The sequence below is a fragment of the Vicia villosa genome, linkage group LG1 (genome assembly GCF_029867415.1).
Source record: "Vicia villosa cultivar HV-30 ecotype Madison, WI linkage group LG1, Vvil1.0, whole genome shotgun sequence".
NCBI classification, from domain to species: Eukaryota; Viridiplantae; Streptophyta; class Magnoliopsida; order Fabales; family Fabaceae; genus Vicia; species Vicia villosa.
The window spans coordinates 129,960,372-129,978,430 of NC_081180.1; the positions used below are offsets into that span (position 1 = coordinate 129,960,372).

At 32.2% G+C, this 18,059-nt stretch overlaps 1 protein-coding gene and 1 pseudogene across 1 annotated transcript; one reads left to right on the top strand and one right to left on the bottom strand.

Annotated features, from left to right (window-relative positions):
• Positions 1-377: 377 nt before the first annotated feature.
• Positions 378-1,112, top strand: LOC131653971 (putative F-box protein At1g67623). The gene has a single exon (XM_058924337.1). It carries the CDS (start codon positions 378-380, stop codon positions 1,110-1,112), a length of 735 nt encoding a protein of 244 aa, XP_058780320.1.
• A 10,298-nt stretch (positions 1,113-11,410) lies between these two features.
• LOC131616778 (protein EIN4-like) lies at positions 11,411-11,960 on the bottom strand (annotated as a pseudogene).
• Positions 11,961-18,059: the final 6,099 nt, after the last annotated feature.

Here is an 18,059-nt window from a genome sequence, read left to right on the forward strand (position 1 = left end):
AATTAAATTTTTTTCTATTTTAAAGTACGTGTAGGCAGGTAACTTTGATTTACATGTTAATGTCTTATTATTTAATATTTAAAGATAATTTTGTCATTAAATAACTGTTTTTTTTCTCTCAAATAGGTAATAATAACAAACATTTGTTAACATAGTACTATCTGTTATTGATAAAATTTATGAGTCAAACCAAATCAAATCAAATGTAGATTTTATTTAAATTTGTTGAAATAGAATGTATCTAAGATTTGGTAAAAAGAAAAAAGTTAGTTTAAATTTGTGTATAAAAAGCTCAAACTAATACTAGTAACTAAGAAAAACAGATTAGAAATTTTCAAGTATTTGAGTCCAAGAATTCAATATTCTTGAAAACAAAAATGGCACCAACTATATCATTCAAGAAAAAAAGCAACAAAAAACAACATGCATTACCTTCTTCATCTTCCATACAATCACTTCCAAGAGATTTGTTACTTGACATGCTTATAAGTGTAACCTCTCAATCTTTTGTTGATCTTTACAGCATGAAATTGTGTTGTCGAGATTTTCTTCATGTCGAGGAAGAAAACTACGTGTTACAAAAAGTTTCGCTAAATCAATTTCCCTTAATTCAATGGTTTCCTAACAAAAAAGAGTTATCTTTTTTAGCCCGTTGCAAGGAAAGCGGAAATATTGAAAGCTTGTTTAGAGAAGGATTTCTCAAATATTTTAGTTATCCGAATGGAAATATCGGTGGCCTTGAGAGATTAAAAACGGCGGCTCAAAAGGGTCATAAAGAAGCCATATACATCTACGGTATGATCATGTTGTGTTCTAAAGATTACGAATCAAGAAAAGAAGGACTTAAACATATGCGTTTTTTGAGGATGTCGAAATGTATTATGATAACAAGAAAGAAGGTTCAATATTTAACAAGTTCTTTATGGAGAAATAATGGCTTATTGGCACGCAATCAAACTCCTCTATGCGATTCAAAGGACACTTGCAAGGGATGGAGAGTGAAGAAAGGTAGATGGTTATTATTTGACGATGAAGATGATGACATTGAATCGTGTGAAGCTTGTAGATGGGATCACGAGTTAGAGTTTTTTTTTAAGTTATTTAATGTTTAGTAATTTATGTTTGATTTTAAAGATGGTTGATTGATTACAATCACTATGCTTAAGCTTAGAACAGGTTAAGAGTTAGAAATTTGAGCAAATAGTGAAAGATTGTCTTCTTAGTTTCATTCTGGTAAGCCTGTTATTAAGAAATTTGCCAAACTTTTAAAGTGGTTGTATGGCATTTTTAGCTTATAATAATAGTTTTCTAAATACTGCAAATATTTATTATTCACAGTTTGTTTAAGATTTATCTCTGTTACACTTTTTCCAACAAAAATAAAACACTGTATTATTGATCTAAATTATGAACCCCGCCACAACAGCAGTAACATTTTGATTGCGATTGTGATAACAACGGTTGTGGTTGCAATCGCATTGGATTATGACTGCAGACACCAAATTGTGTAGTTTTGTTCAAATTGGAATTTTAAAACTAACTGGTTGAATAAAAGGATAACAAGTATATTGTTAATTAATATTAATTTTTGTTAAAAGAGTTTTGGTTATAACCAAGAGAACTGGCAGTTATTAGTTGAACCAGCATGGAGAGGAATTGGCACAACGGTTGAAGTTTATGTCAAGTGACTAGAAGGCCAATTTTGTGCAGATATGACAGAACAAAATTGAAAAGTATGCTTAATCCTCATCATACTTAAGGAAATCAAAACAAAGCCTAAGATTGGAAGCTTCAGTCAAACAACTCAGTGATCTTAAACCAAACTCATCCTTAACTTTTGGTTGATAAACTTTCTTCCAAGAAATAGTAACCTACTTTCTTTTATTCATATTGCCACTCCAAATAAAAAGTGTAAAATTGCAAGTTTCAACCCTAATTATATATCATATTAAGATGTAATTATTACAACACAAAATACCTTCTCTTTAAATTCGTCCAATATTATTATTATTATTATTATTATTATTATTATTATTATTATTATTATTATTATTATTATTATTATTATTATTATTATTATTATTACTATTATTATTATTACTATTATTATTATTATTATTATTATTATTATTATTATTATTATTATTATTATTACTTTCTTTCATATATTATGTCTAATATAAGTAATGATAATAGCACATTATAAATATCTCTCCAAGTCATAAGATGTATTTTTAAGGGCCCATATGTTTTAACATTTAAAAAATAGATTTATTTTGTATTTTTTAAGTGATTATTTTATTAAAATAATTTTTAAATATTATTATTATTATTATTGAAGATTAATATATTCTCTAAATCCAAATATTTCAAAAATAATTTTATGAAAAATTATTTAATATAACTTCAAATTTAAGTAATTTTTTGACATTTTAAAATTTTTAAAAAAATTATAGTAAAATTATAAAATAATTAAAATAATTCATTTTTCATTGATTTTTTAAATTTATTATAATTTTTTAAACCAAAATATATAACACATTAAAAATGATTTAAAAAAAACTTGAAACAATTTGAACCAAAATTGTGGATTTTTATTAGGGTTGGTCACTTGGCCTTAGTTATATCTTAAATGTGCCTTAGTGAAATATAATCTTTAAAATTAGAACAGTAAATTAATTTTGTCTGTGTAATATAAAAGGGTTTTAAATTAAAGAATTTATTATTAAATCAATCATTAATTAAACTTTTTTCAATTTCAAAGTACGTGTAGGTACCTTGATTTCCACAAAACTTCATGTTAATATCTTATAATTTAAAGATAATTTTGTCATTAAATAATAGATTTGTTTATCTCTCTCTAGTATTCTTTTTAAAGAGTACTAATTCCTAATAAGTAACAATACATATTTGTTACTAAAAAATTTAGATAGATACAAACATTATACTTGATTTTACATACAAAAGATAAAAATTAAATATTTTTTTCTTTCATTATCAAAGTCATTCTATGATTTCAATTAAATTAAAATTTTAGATTAAATATGTTTTTAATTCCTATAAATATTATAACCTTCAATTTTAGTCCTTACAAAAATTTTATTCCTTTGCTTCTTTATTTTTGTCCCTCCTGTTAGATTCCACTAGCAGAGACTTACGTGGCACACCGCGTGTCATGCCACGACAATTAAAGTCAACCCTAAAAAAAAAATAGATTGCGGGAATTTTAAACCCCTTTAAATAACTTTAAAAACAATAAATTTTCACAAACAATTAATCAAACTCAATGACTTGTAATTTGAGTACCCTTATTCTTCACATCAATGAATGACATTTCCAACTCAATGGCTTATAATTTGAGTACCAGTTATTACCACTATTTTGGATGTGAATTCGTTAGAGATAAAAATATCCCATTTCAAAACATTCATTTTGTGGTATTGCTTATATCCTGACCTAACTTTTCATGCTATCAATACTTATCACAGTCGATTGGCCAACTAATATGAAGCTGTGCAGGTATGGATGATTAATTTATATAATGAATTAATTTACCGTAGGTTTCCACCTGCATGCAAAATAAGGATCAACACTTTCTTCATCGATATTGGAACCAGAACCACGAGAAACCGACGTCGGAAAAACTTATAAAAATACTGACAATAATGCTTCTTATAAGAAAGGGGAAAATCATAGCAGAAAGATTGTGAATCATCAATAGCATGTAAAAAACAAATAAACTAAAAAGTTGTGGGAAATAAAAAAGTTATGAACTCCATTTTTTTGCTTAACAGTTATTTAAACAATTCAATACAGTAATCAAGGGATCAACTCTTAATTGTTCCCTAAACCTTCGATAAGTTATGAACTTTTGGAATAGGGGTAACCCCATGCGAGTGCTGGGAATTGCAGCCACGTTTTATTAGAAATGTGCAATAATTTTATGGCATTTTTAGTTGGAATATAGTTTTTCATTTTACTTTTTTTTTCTCTAGCTTTCTGTTTTGATTATTCATAGGTGATAAGTTTTTTCTAGTGAATGAGATAAGAAAAGCATGTGTGTTAATTGAAATAATGAGACCATATTTATATGTTTAACTTGTGTATTAACCGTCCTGTAGAGGACATGAACACTCTCTTTAACAAAAAAATTAATAACTTTTGTTCATGAATCAAATAACCAATGTGTGTGGTATGTTGTAGTTTAACTCATTTAATGAGTTTAGTTTTCCATTCAAATTTGATTAATTGTTTGTGAAAAATTTTCTATCTCTAATATTGACTTTAATTGACGTGGCGTGCCACGAAAGCCTCCGTTAGTGGAATCTAACGGGAGGGACCAAAAATAGAGATGGAAAATATTGCGAGGACCATTGTTTGAAGAAATTTTTTATATGGACTAAAATTAAATATTGTCATATTTATAGGGACCTCAGACATATTTAACCCTAAAATTTTTTAAATATATTTAAAATTTCCTCTCTTCTTATTGTTTGTTTCTAAAAATAAGGATTTAGTTTAGATTTTGTTCTAGACTAGCCCAATTGTCAGAATTGGCCCAATCCACTCATAAGTGGAAAACGGCCCAATAAGCGTTGGTGCATACACTTGGGCAAGCTGGGGCTGCAATTCCCCCTATGCCACCTATAGAGAACGTGCGAGCGACATCTCCCTCGCAATGAAGGACTAGTCGAGCACGCTGATATTCCCATCCTCGCCAACGGCTAGTTCGATCTGCCAAAATGAACGAGGACTAATTTAATTGTCACATGCGTTTTGGGCCGTTGAATCACGCCCAACCCAGAATATTAGGCCCAATAGCTATGCTAAGGAGAGCATAATAAATAGCCCTCACCTCTTTGAGGGCAAGATATTGAAATCTCTCAAACCTATACTTTATGTTGTACATTTGCTCTCTTTTTTATTTTGATATCGGAGTGCCTTGCAGGTACAACCCCCTTTTTTTCTCAACCATCACCGAAGATCACGTCGTTGATGCTTGCCCACCTGTTTTGACTCTTCAAGACCAGTTTTTATATATATAAAAAAAATCTCTTTGTTAACAAAGTACTATCTGTTATTGATTAAAATCTATATGGGTCAAACCAAATCAAATTAAATCATGTAAATCTCATTTAGATTTGTTGGAATTTAAATAAATTTTACTGACCAGTAAAAAAAGTTATATCTAAGATTTGGTAAAAACAAAAGGTTAGTCTAAATTTGTGTATAAAAAGCACCCGTTTGAATCTCTTTTGATCAATTTTTTAGAGGAAAAAAAACTCAAATTGATACTACTAAATAAGAAAACAAATTAGAAATTTTCAAATATTTGAGTCCAATAAATCCATATTCTTGAAAACCCAAATGGCACCAAAGATATCATTCAAGGAAAAAACAACAAAAAACAACATGCATTACTTTTTCATCTTCCATACAATCACTTCCAAGAGATTTGTTACTTGACATGGTTATAAGTGTAACCTCCCAGTTTTTTGTTGATCTTTATATCATGAAATTATGTTGTTGAGATTTTCTTGAAGTCGCAGAAGAAAACTACGGGTTACAAAAAGTTTCTCTAAATCAATTTCCATTGATCCAATGATTTCACTTTCCTAACAAGAAAGAATTATCTTTTTTTAAGGTGTTGCATGGAAAGTGAAAATATTGAAAGCTTGTTCGAAGAAGGATTTCTCAAATATTTTAGTTACTCGAATGGAAATATCAGTGATCTTGAGAGACTAAAAACAATCGCTCAAAAGGGTCATAAGGAAACCATATAAATCTACGCTATGATCATGTTGTGTTTTGAAGATTACGAATCAAGAAAAGAAGGACTTAAGCATATGTGTTCTTTGAGGATGTCGAAATGTATTATGATTACAAGAAAGAATGTTCAATATTTAACAAGTTCTTTATGGAAAAAGAACGGCGTATTGGCACACAATTCAACTCCTCTGTGCGACTCAAAGGACACGTGCAAGGGATAGATAGTGAAGAAAGGTAGATGGTTATTTTTGGACGATGAAGAATATGACATTGAATCATGTGAAGCTTGTAGATGGGATCACGAGTTAGAGTTCTTTTATAAGTTATTTATTGTTTAGAAATTTATGTTTGATTTTAAAGTTTGTTGATTGATTACAATCATTGTGCTTAAGCTTAGAACAAATTTAGATTTAGAAATTTGGGCAAATATGAAATGATTGTTTTCTAAATTCTGTAAATGTTCATTATTCAAAGTTTGTTTAAGATTTATCATATCTCTATTACACTTTTTCGTAAAAAAAAATAACATTATATTATTGTTCTAAATTGAGAACCGCACCACAACAATAGTAAAATTTTGATTGCGATTGTGATAATAACAGTTGCGGTTGCAATCACATTGGATTGTGACTTCAGACACCAAACATAATAAAATTATATCTGCATCACAACCACAATGCAGCAACCACATTCAAATGTCAAAATATATGTTGTTTAATGACTTTTACAGATGGTTCCAAAGAAATCAATTATCAGAAGGAAAAGCCTGTCAGAAATTGAATCGTCGCAAGAATCGTATGATCGTAACCAGTTCAAGATCCCTAATCATGAAGAGGTTTGTAACCAATTTAGCAATAGACGATTAGTTGTTGAAACTAAGGCACAATTGGAAGACTCCGGGAACTTCTCAAGTTTTTTGAAAGAACTAGGAAACTGAGGGTGAAATGTACTAGCAAACCCACGTGAAGAAATTAATCTTGATATCATCAAAGAATTTTACGCTAATGCTAAGCCTTCGGATGATGATACTATGATATCAAGAGTATATTGGGTCAAGGGGAGATGAGTACCTTATGATAGGGATATGATTCGTGAGTATTTAGAAGATAATTTTGTGGATAACCCAGACGGGGAAAATCCTTTCTCAATGGCAGCTGCAAGAAATAAATTGGATTTTGATATAATTGTTGATGATATATGTATTGGATTTGAAACTTATGAGATATGAATATCCGACTGACCTATACAATTTAAAAATACCAACCTTACCACAAAAACATAAATGTGGTTAACCTTCATGTCCAACACCATCCCTACAATAAACACCCCCATCAATCCTTAAGTCTGTCTAACTTATCTGGTTCATTCTGACCAAGAAAGAGATAGATATATCCAAATTCATATCAAATAGAATTCAGGAAATTGTATACTCAATTTCAAAACTTCTCTGGCCTTCTTGGATTGATTATTGCATTGTGCGGAATGTTTGAAGTACACATACCTGACTACTACCATCGCTGCTTAGATACAAAAATAGATGAGGACGTTGTTTAACAATATTGATTGGAAAGAAACATTAGAAGACAAACTCACTGAACCGTTTCACCCCTAACACCACAAAACCAACAAAAGCTTTTAAGTTTGGATGATGTAAATCATAACTTTGAAACCTATTTTACTCACGAGTGGGATATTAGTTATGCATAACAAAGAGGTCTGCTCTATTTCAAGAATACATTAGTAGTATAGAACCAATAATCCAAAACCCAAACTCTCCATTTAGTATGCCCGCCCATGATGAATTTTTCCGTGAACTTCAATGGCATGAAAATAAGCCCTTTTATTCGGAAGAAATGCAGCCAGGGCATATGCATGATGGTGTATGTGGTAGTGGTATAAACAATAAGTATAAAGAAGACGATAAAGAGGAAGAATAAGAAGAAGAGAATCCCAAGGAGTACGAATCTAACGATTGAAGCTTAAACTAATATCACTGTGAAGTTTTTACTATGTTATTGTTTGAATTTAATTGTGTGTTGAGTTTTTTTGTTTGTTGGTTTTTTTTGTATTATGTTACTAATAATGTCCACACACAATGGACTTGGGTGTGTTGGTCATTTTGTACTAAGTGCATGAGCACGTCCAAGTTTCTAATATATTTTGAATATTTTGATGATAGATGCCATTCTTCCTTGAATTTTGATGTGTTCGTGATGAGAAAATTTAACAAGAAAAAACAGGTACACATGTTATAACAGAAGGCTCATTGGGGGAGCCACAGAGAGAGCCTAGTGAACTTTGTTGCAAATTGGGAATAAGCGATAAATCTTTTGAAATTTTGGGCTAAGCAAGAAACCTATGTGTGACCTCTCCTTGTTTGTTTCCTAAGGATAGTCAAATCTTTTCTTCAGGGGGTGGAATGTAAGGGAGGATCTAAAGCTTATACTGGTGAAATTTAGATGATTCTATGATTTATACTTGTTGAATTAAATTTTTTGAAAAATTTGCTTTTTAGGGTTTGTCTGCTGATGGTTCAGATGATGATCTGAACAACCAAAATGCATGGAAATCACAAAATTTAGGTTAATGACAAAGGTAAATAACAAATGACATGAAAATGGTTTTTATTCTTTTAAATGCTTCATTCATGACCAATGTTTGACTATCTGTGAATTATAACATAATTATGAACTAGTTACTTACAAAACGTTTGATTTTACTACTGTCTAGTGAAAACGTGTCAATGTAGCTCAATAATATTAAGCCTACCAAAGTGAGATGTGTACAACCTCATGAGTTTACATAAATAATGATAGTGGACATGCATGTTAACTATGTGCATTTTGCATCAGTCTTGCTATTACCAAATAGGTTTGAAGTCATGAATATGATCAAGGCATTGTTTGATTTTGAGTGAAGACTACTTATCCAAAAACTATTTCTAAGGAGGTTGTGATCCTTTTACAATTCTTTTGATCCTAAAATGATTTTTTTTGTTCTTTAAACATTACAATCCTTTGTCAATTTTGAAATAAAAATAATGTTCACCATTTTGTCTTAAGGATAGGAGAGCACTTAAAAATTCAAGGACATTTCAAAAATTGGGGAGAAAAGGAAATGTATGAAAAAAGAAAGTCAAGTAAGCAATGGTGAAAAGAAAAGAAAACTGCTTTGGAGAAAATAAAAAGAAAAAAAGTCAAAGCATACAAAATAAAATCATCAAAATAAATATGGTTGTAAAGAGTGGGATCAAAGAAAGAGACTCTTGATCTAATAAAATTTTGATCACTTATCTTTATGCTTTTAAATTCTAAGAAAAAATTAATATTTTTTGTATGCCTAGCCATGTTACAACCCAAAAAATTATAGTGATTCATGATTGATAATGTATCTTGTGATATTGCTTAGATGAAATACAAAATATTTCTAAGTTTGTGCATAATCCAGATTATGAGGGAAAGACTAACTACTAAGAGATACTCAGTGAGATCATGATTCTGACAAACAATTGACTGTTGATCTAAACATATTTTAAAATTTTACTTTTGTGAAGCAAGTATTTTATCTTGATGTTATGATCTATGGATATTTATGATGTTGATCATGATTTGCATTTGAAAGAGTTTCATCTCATTCAAATGCTTTTAAAAAATATTTGACCTACTTTAACCTTCTCATGAAACATGAATTTCAAAAAATTTGAACCATCTAAATGGCTTTTTTTAGGACAAAAAACATATAAGTTGGGGAAAGCTCAGAAGTGCCAAAATTAAGCAAAACACGTAGACACTTACTGACTTATTTTATAAACAATCAATACAAGACACCCTGATTTATCTATAAAAAATGATAAAAATGCATATTAGGAATTTTTACTTGACAATTAAAAAAACAAATGAAAATGACTGAAAAACCACCAATAAAGACACAAAGACCTTTCCAAGACCAAATTTCTACAAGTAAGGCTCGATAGGACACGTTCATGGGTACGCTAGGCGAGCACAAGTGTGAGAATACTTCTTGGATAAGTAACTTCATGGAGAAGGGAAAGTTTGTGCACTAAGCGAAGATAGGTGGTGCGTCTAGAGAGATAGGTAAACTAGGGCTTGTTTTAAGGTGAGTTGGTGTTGCTTAACAGAGAAGAAAGTAGGAACGCTAAGCGAGGATGAACGGTGATCCTTGTGAGCCTATCTTTTTCAAGCCTATAAATATAAAGTCTACCTATTGTTCTAAGAGAGTTTAAGTGGAGTCACGGGGGTACAAGTAGATAGTAGGTCCACCTTGGTTTCAATAGGAGAATGGATAGGGGGATTAAAGGCGGAAGCACTGCTCGACTCTCCAAGTTTGTCTTCTCATAACTACTTGTAGAGCTATGAAGAGTAAGCGTAGTTATAAATATCTTTGTTGGGTGGGGGGGTAGATGTAGTCATTACAATCTCTTGTTTAATTATTGTCATGACATTTTATGTAATTATACTTAAGTTTTAATATTGATGATTCTTCATTCTTAATGCTTATTTTGGATTAGCTACCTAAATTACGTTTTCATGGTACAACTTGATAAGGTGTTGGTCATTACTAGATCCAAGTATCCATCTATTGAATGTTAATGTCTAGACATTGGGTTAGGTTTAATATCCACAAAATAGTGATAATTGGTAATCATTATCCTTATATCACTTTTGGAACTAATGTTGTATTTTATCCTTGAGAGATTAAAAACATCGGCTCAAAAGGGTCATAAGGAAGCCATATACATCTACGGTATGATCCTGTTGTGTTCCAAAGATTACGAATCAAGAAAAGAAGGACTTAAGCATATGCGTTCTTTGAGGATGTCGAAATGTATTATGATAACAAGAAAGAAGATTCAATATTTAACAAGTTCTTTATGGAGAAATAACGGCTTATTGGCACGCAATCAAACTGCTCTATGTGATGCAAAGGACACTTGCAAGGGATGGAGAGGGAAGAAAGGTAAATGGTTGTTATTTAACGATGAAGATGATGACATTGAATCGTGTGAAGCTTATAGATGGGATCACGAGTTAGAGTTCTTTTATAAGTTATTTAATGTTTAGTAATTTATGTTTGATTTTAAAGGTTGTAGATTGATTACAATCTCTATGCTTAAGCTTAGAACAGGTTTAGAGTTAGAAATTTGGGCAAATAGTGAAAGATTGTCTTCTTAGTTTCATTCTGGAAAGCCTGTTATTAATAAATTTGCCAAACTTTTAAAGTGGTTGTATGGATTTTTTAGCTTATAATAATAGTTTTCTAAATACTTCAAATGTTCATTATTCCACAATTTGTTTAAGATTTATCTCTGTTACACTTTTCCATAAAAAATAAAACACTGTATTATTGATCTAAATTATGAACCTCGCCACAACAACAATAACATTTTGATTGCGATTGTGATAACAACGGTTGTGGTTGCAATCACATTGGATTATGACTGCAGACACCAAACACAAGTAAATTGTAACTGAATCACAACCGCAATGCATCAACCGCGTTTATAGCCGCAACAAAATCACGAGTCAAAACCTGCACTGTCAAAGACTCAATCACAGCTATAGCAACTACAAAATAAACTGACTATTTTTAAGCAATATGTATTGTTAAAAATCTTAGATATCTGAAGAGTATAAAAACTGTATTCACAGTTTTTCACCTATACGATGCATGACTGTTCTAAGTTCGTCCGCTATCTGATGAAGTAGAATTGGTTCCCGAATCACTCCATTCATTCCTGCCAGCATGCATCTATCCTTCATTTGCTCTTCTGCATTTGCTATAAGAGCTATGATCAAAGGCCATTCAGGGCCATTGGACTTCCTGGTCCTAGTCGCGACTTCAAAACCGTCCATTTCAGGCATGTGAATATCCAACATAATTATTCTGAATGCCTTATCACCAGAGCCAGTTATAACACTCACACACTCAAATCCTGATGAAACTACAGTTACCTGACAACCGAGCTTCTCGAGTAGCTTCTTCGTCACGATCCTGTTTAAACCATCTTCATTTGTTAACAAAATCTTGAGGCCTCCAAACTGGGAATTTGAATAATCTTTAGGAGCAAGGACGTATCTTTCGAGTCATGGTCCTGTCTGAAACTTTAGAAGAAGTGACACACCTTGCGCCAAAACTTGTGAGTCTAGTAATATCAATATATTTCCTTTCATTATCTATACAATATTCCAACGCGTAAATAAAGTCAGAATTATAAAAATAAGCATTATAGTTACATGAGTTCCCAAGTAGAAAAAAGTAAAACCCTACTTATCAGATTTTAAGGCACAAAAGATGCTACTTTACTATTTTGTTATCAATATAATAATACACCCACCTAACCTCAAAAAGCACAGACCTTTTTATTGGCACATTATTGAAAAAGAAATGAGAAATGTTGTAGTAGGAAGTGATTCAAAACTCCAATTGAAATGATTCCAACTACAAATTTGTAGTAGGAAGTGAGATCTTCCATTATATATCTTCATTGCACAAGTTGAATCAAAATTGAATGAGATATGATTCTTGCAAGATGAGCACATGAACATTGTAACACCCGGATATTTAATTAATTATTTAATTAAATATTTTGGGAGTATCATCAGATTTAATTATTGGAATTATCGGAGTTGGAATTATTGATATTTTTCTTGAGATTATTATTTGATAATGATGGAATGATTTTTACTGTAGAAATATTATTGGAATAATACTAGTATAAATAAAGTTATTTATTTGAGTTTATTGTGTTGGTGGAAGTAGTATTATGGGAGGTGTGAAGAATAATATGAAATTGAAATTCTGGTAAGACAGACTCAGAATGTCATACACAATGTCACGACATCTTTTCTGTCATCAGCTTAGCTGAGGCAGTACCTACAGATCCCCCAATTTTTATTACTTCTAACATCCAGAAGTCTGGAAGTGTTGGGATCACATATCAGTTCAGTTAACATAAACAAATCTGCTTTGTAGAGATTCTATGTTAGCACAGTCATTAAATCACACACTGATATCATGCACGATGTTATGACATCCAAACTGAACCTACAAATAAACAATGCAGAAACATAAATAACACAGAGAATTGTTTACCCAGTTCGGTTCTAACTAACCTACTCTGGGGGCTACCAAGCCAGGGATGAAGTTCACTATTAGCAGTATCAATTCAGAGTTAAACTCCAAGTTTACAACTCCTCACTTAATCACTACCCAATGACCCCTCTACCTAGGTCCTCCCTAGATATGGAATATCTCCATTCCACTCCCAATCACCGCAGTGATGTCCAAGCACTCCAGCCCCTAGCCTATGCTTGACAGCTTCTCACCAACAATCACCTCATGTGATAACACACTGACAATAGTCAAAGTAGAAGATCCACTTTCAATACACACTTTGATCTTGCTTCACAGCTTCGATCAAACGACACATCTACACTCATTGCTTCACAGCTTCTGAGTGAGTACATATACCTCTTGCCTACAGGCTTCGAGGAACACATCGGTGACCATCCCACAATCCAGGTGGTTCACCTACACAACAAACCCTAATGACTACATTATGATCGTTAGGTTTACAAGGCTACAAAGATTCCTATATATAACCTGATCCTAGTTGGACTTGGGCTTCAAATCGCAGCACTCCTTGCTGTTACAAATCAGCAGATTTCTTCTGCTACAAACAAGGCCTTCAATCATAAGTTTCCTAATTTATCTCCTAAATTAGAAACTGCATAATTCTCGAATATTCTAATCTTGATTCTCTTGACCTTTAAACCTGCGCCACATAGGATTGCATAATATTCCATAGAATATTCTGCATCTTTTGAGTACTTACTGAATCTTTATATTCCAGCTCAGCAGGCGCGTGACAGCTAAATATAACAGTAACTGCTGTCACATAACATGTCGTAACATTCCATAGAACATCTTGATGTTGTACCTGTTCTGCATAAATCACAGCAAACAGTATTCTTCACTTCAATTCTCTGCTTCTCACATATCAGGGTGCCAAAAAGACAACCCATGATTTGTTCTATTACTGATGTACAATCAACATAATCTTTAGTTTCCCAAAATAAAGACTGAGATAAATAAGGAAACATAATAGAAATAGAATAGAAACTGTAGCAGCTACTGCTGTCAAACACTGATGTCATGACGTCGAGCATGACATCCAACTCACAGCATGTATTAGCTTACACAACCAGAACCTGCATAACCTTTAACACTATACACCACATATCATGACCTTAGTCAAGACAACAAAATACACATGAATGTTTTACCACAAAATGCAGCCAATCAAAACATCTACAATCTCCCCCTTTGGCAAATTTTTGGCTAAAACATCTTGTCACCACAGCAGCACAAAAACAACTAGCAAACTACCAGTTATGCAGAATTGCTAAAGCACATCAAAACATCAGACCTGCTGAATAAGTCCCACAAGCTACACTATCACATACCATGAATAGAAATAACTTGTTCAATATGATCTGGGGTGACAATCTCTTCTCCCCCTGTTTGGCCATAAATGTTGCCAAAGCAACGTACAGCTCCCCCTTAAAAGTTACTCTGCATGACATGACCACGACACACACAAAAAACACCATCTGATAATCTTTAGATACCACTTCGCCACCAGCTTGATTAGAATACAATAAGTCACCCACAATGGGAGATCTATATTACAAGATGCACTCTTTCATAGATAGCTCATAACTTCTACCACAAGCTCCAAGAGGTGAATAGAAAACACCTCCTTCTTGTCTTCAACTTATTACTCTTCTGCCCAAAAGTAATTTGTCTAAGACTATTGTTATACCCCAAAATTTGCCCACGTATTTTTCAAGAAAACTCCAATCTAAAAATTAAGGGTCTCATATAATCATGGATTTTTATTTCAACAAATATCCTGACATATGAAATACTTAGTTTTTAGAATCTTTCTTATACAGTAATTTGGCTTGCAGTTGAATTTATTCTTACGCAAACACCAAATACTGTTTATTACTTCACACATGCTATTTATTTATTTACAGATAAATAGTACTGACACAATTGGTACAGAGTTAAATCTTTTTGCAGGCGCAGAATCAGGAAGCTCAGACTGTACTGGTAACAAATAGATTATTATTATCTTTTGTTTCCCACTAATTTTTGTACTATATTCCATTATTTGCAAAAATCTTTTCAAATCTCTTTTTCAAAAAATCAAATCTCTCTTTTTCCAACACTATCATACACTTTCTTTCAAATCTTACTTCCACTCAAATTTTCCTTTTGTACGGAATCACATCATTCCCCAACGTCTCTTTCCTTCTTTCCATTCTATAAATACCTCTCATTTTCTTCCATAAAATCTCACATCAAATTCCAACTCATCTCTCAAATTTCTACTTCATAATCCATCCTTTCTCTTCTTCCCTGACAAGAATGGCAAAGTGGATAGAGACACTGTTTCTTACAGTCATCACCATTGCTACGGTGATCATGACTTTCTTCTGCCTGCATAGTCCTGAGGAGTGTGGACCTGCAATGGTTATGCTCCCAATCATCTACATGTTATTGTTCATAGCATGGGTCATTAATCGTCATTCTTAAAATTTGCCGTATTTCTTATTTCTTAAATGTACCGTTTATTCGTCGTACTGTTCAATATAGTATGTGATATTTGTACTGTCAGTATTAAATGTTGTACTATTTGTCATAATATTGCTTAGTTACTAAGATAATATTTTGTGTGTTTTCTGCCAGTCAAATATTCCTATTTCTGTGCATTAAATGATTTTCAGGGTTATTATCGGTAATTTTGCCCGCATACCGTAAATACTAGTTATTTATTATGTCTGTGTTTTTCTAACAAGTCATGTAAATAAACTTTCATTTTTCACATAAAACAAAAACAAAAAACAACAAAAAAGAAAATTAACTTTGACTGTTGATTTTTCACTCTAACTGCTACATCAATACCTGAACAGTCAGTTGACAGCCAAACTGCTGGCAGTACAATTCTCAGTGTTTTGTACCATCAATCAAATCAATCTTTCACAATTCCAAGATTTTTGTTCTAGAAGTCTTCTGAATATCACATGATTAGCAGAGACTCAACACTGCACAAAAATCAGGTACGCTTAACTGTCTCCTACACAAACAGTCCCTAATCAGGGTTTTTCTTGTTTTTACAGGGGCAACAAGTTTTTGAGAGCTCAAATGGATTTCATATACATCCATATATCTCAAAGTACCATCATACAAATTTTCAAACTTCAAATCACTCAGACGCACCGTCAGCAGCTCAAACAGTCAACAGACGACCCGTTTGACCAAAAAAGTCAACAGACAGTCAAAAATGAAATTTTTTGTCAAAGTCCATATTTTGTCAAAGGATTCATCATTTGATCATTGGATGATCATAATTCATCAAGGAAAGATCAAAAATCAACAAAACCCTAAGATTCAAAATTAGGGTTTTTGCCTGAAAAGTCAACTCAACTTTGACTGATCATAACTCTCTCATCCTTCATCCAAAAAATTCAAACCAAAGCTTGTTTTGAAGGAAATTCAATTATCTTTCAAATGCCATTGATCCCATGGTCATTGGATTCACCATTTGAAAAATATGATCAAAGACATTACAGGTCATTTTCAAAGTCAACAAAAAGACACTTTTTTCAAAAGGACACACAAGGAGCTTCAAAAATCATTTTGACATGAGACCAAATACATTAGTTAGAGGACTCTTTGAGGTTTCCAAAAAGTGCAAGATCTCCTTCATATGACAAAAATTGAAGGATTTACACCTTGTTGAAGTTGGCTAAATTTTGGTAAAATGCATGAAATCAACATTGCTCAAAAATGTATTTTTTCCAAATGGGGCCAAGTTTTCAGCATTCAAACATCATTTCCATGTTACTATGGGCCTCCCACGACCAAGACTAAGCCCATACCTTTTTTTTTTATCCATTTTTGCATGATTTTATCTTACTTTAAGATTAAAATTAAAAGGAAAATGCATGGATAAAGGTTAGCTTACAAATCAAGCATGACTCACCTCAAAGAATCTTCATCTTTCTGTAGAGAATTGAAGGGCAAGGCAGGTGCATTGAAGGCAAGATGACTTGGTCAAGAATTCAAGCTTTTTTATATTAAAAAATGCAAAGTTTCAACAAAGGCAACTAAGACACATCTTAGCTTCATTTCTAAGCACACATAGCTTATAAATAAGCTATCTTAGTTCAGCAAAGAAGAGGACACGAATTCAGAAGCATAGCATAGCATATAACACTTGTAATCACTTCAAAAAATTCAAAGAAAAACTCAAATTCGAATTTGTAATTTCAGTCCATTTCAATACAAACTAAGCATTCATACACCTTCCTTAAACATCACTGAAACTATCTCAATCAATTACAAGCCTTGAAGCTCACTGAATCGAGCTACACAGGTCAAAATTTGTTCAAACTAAAATCAATTCGTATCTGGTTATTCACACATGTTTAACAAGATGTAGACATACTATTGAGTTTGGTTTGAGGTGTAGATCATTTCTGGAAACTTAATTGAAGTTTGGACACGTTTAAACGAAACTACCATTTTAGGGTTCATAGCTTCAAATTTAGGGCTTTCCAAATTAGGCAAAATTAGAAGTTCTAAATAGCACCATTAGATTCGTATGGACAAAACGAATTGAATGGTACCATCGCGCTAAATGTATGTGTGCGTTTGACCCTATTCGCTATTTTGCAGGTTTAGTAAGTAACCAATTACAGCGCTTTTGGTAAGAAAGCGCTATTAAAAGTCTTGTCTGAAGGTTGAAGACGAAGACGTGTCCCCCCCCCCTATTGGTTCTGACGCGCGCGCTTTTTTTGAATATAACCCTTGGTTTCAGTGTTTTGCAGGCGTGTCATAAGTGATGTTCCCTCACCATCTGGACCATCTGATCTCATTTATGACTCATCCAACGCTCCAGATCACGCATGCACACCATGCTCCCTCACAAACAACCACACAGGATCAGTATCCTTTATTTCTATTTTATTTTCTATTTTTATTTTAATTTCTTTGTTAAATTAATTAAAAATAGTTTTAAAAATCCAAAAAATACACAAAAAATATTTTTAGACTTCTAAAATAATATATTATTTTCTAAGTGTTATGATCATTATTGTTATACCCCAAAATTCGCCCTCGTTCTTTTTTCAAAAAAAGAAGTCAACAGACTTCTGTCTAAAAATTTGGATTTTTATACAATCTTGGATTTTTATTTC

Coding starts and splice junctions, on each gene's coding strand:
- LOC131653971 (XM_058924337.1), top strand. CDS start 378: ATGGCACCAACTATATCATTCAAGAAAAAAAGCAACAAAAAACAACAT.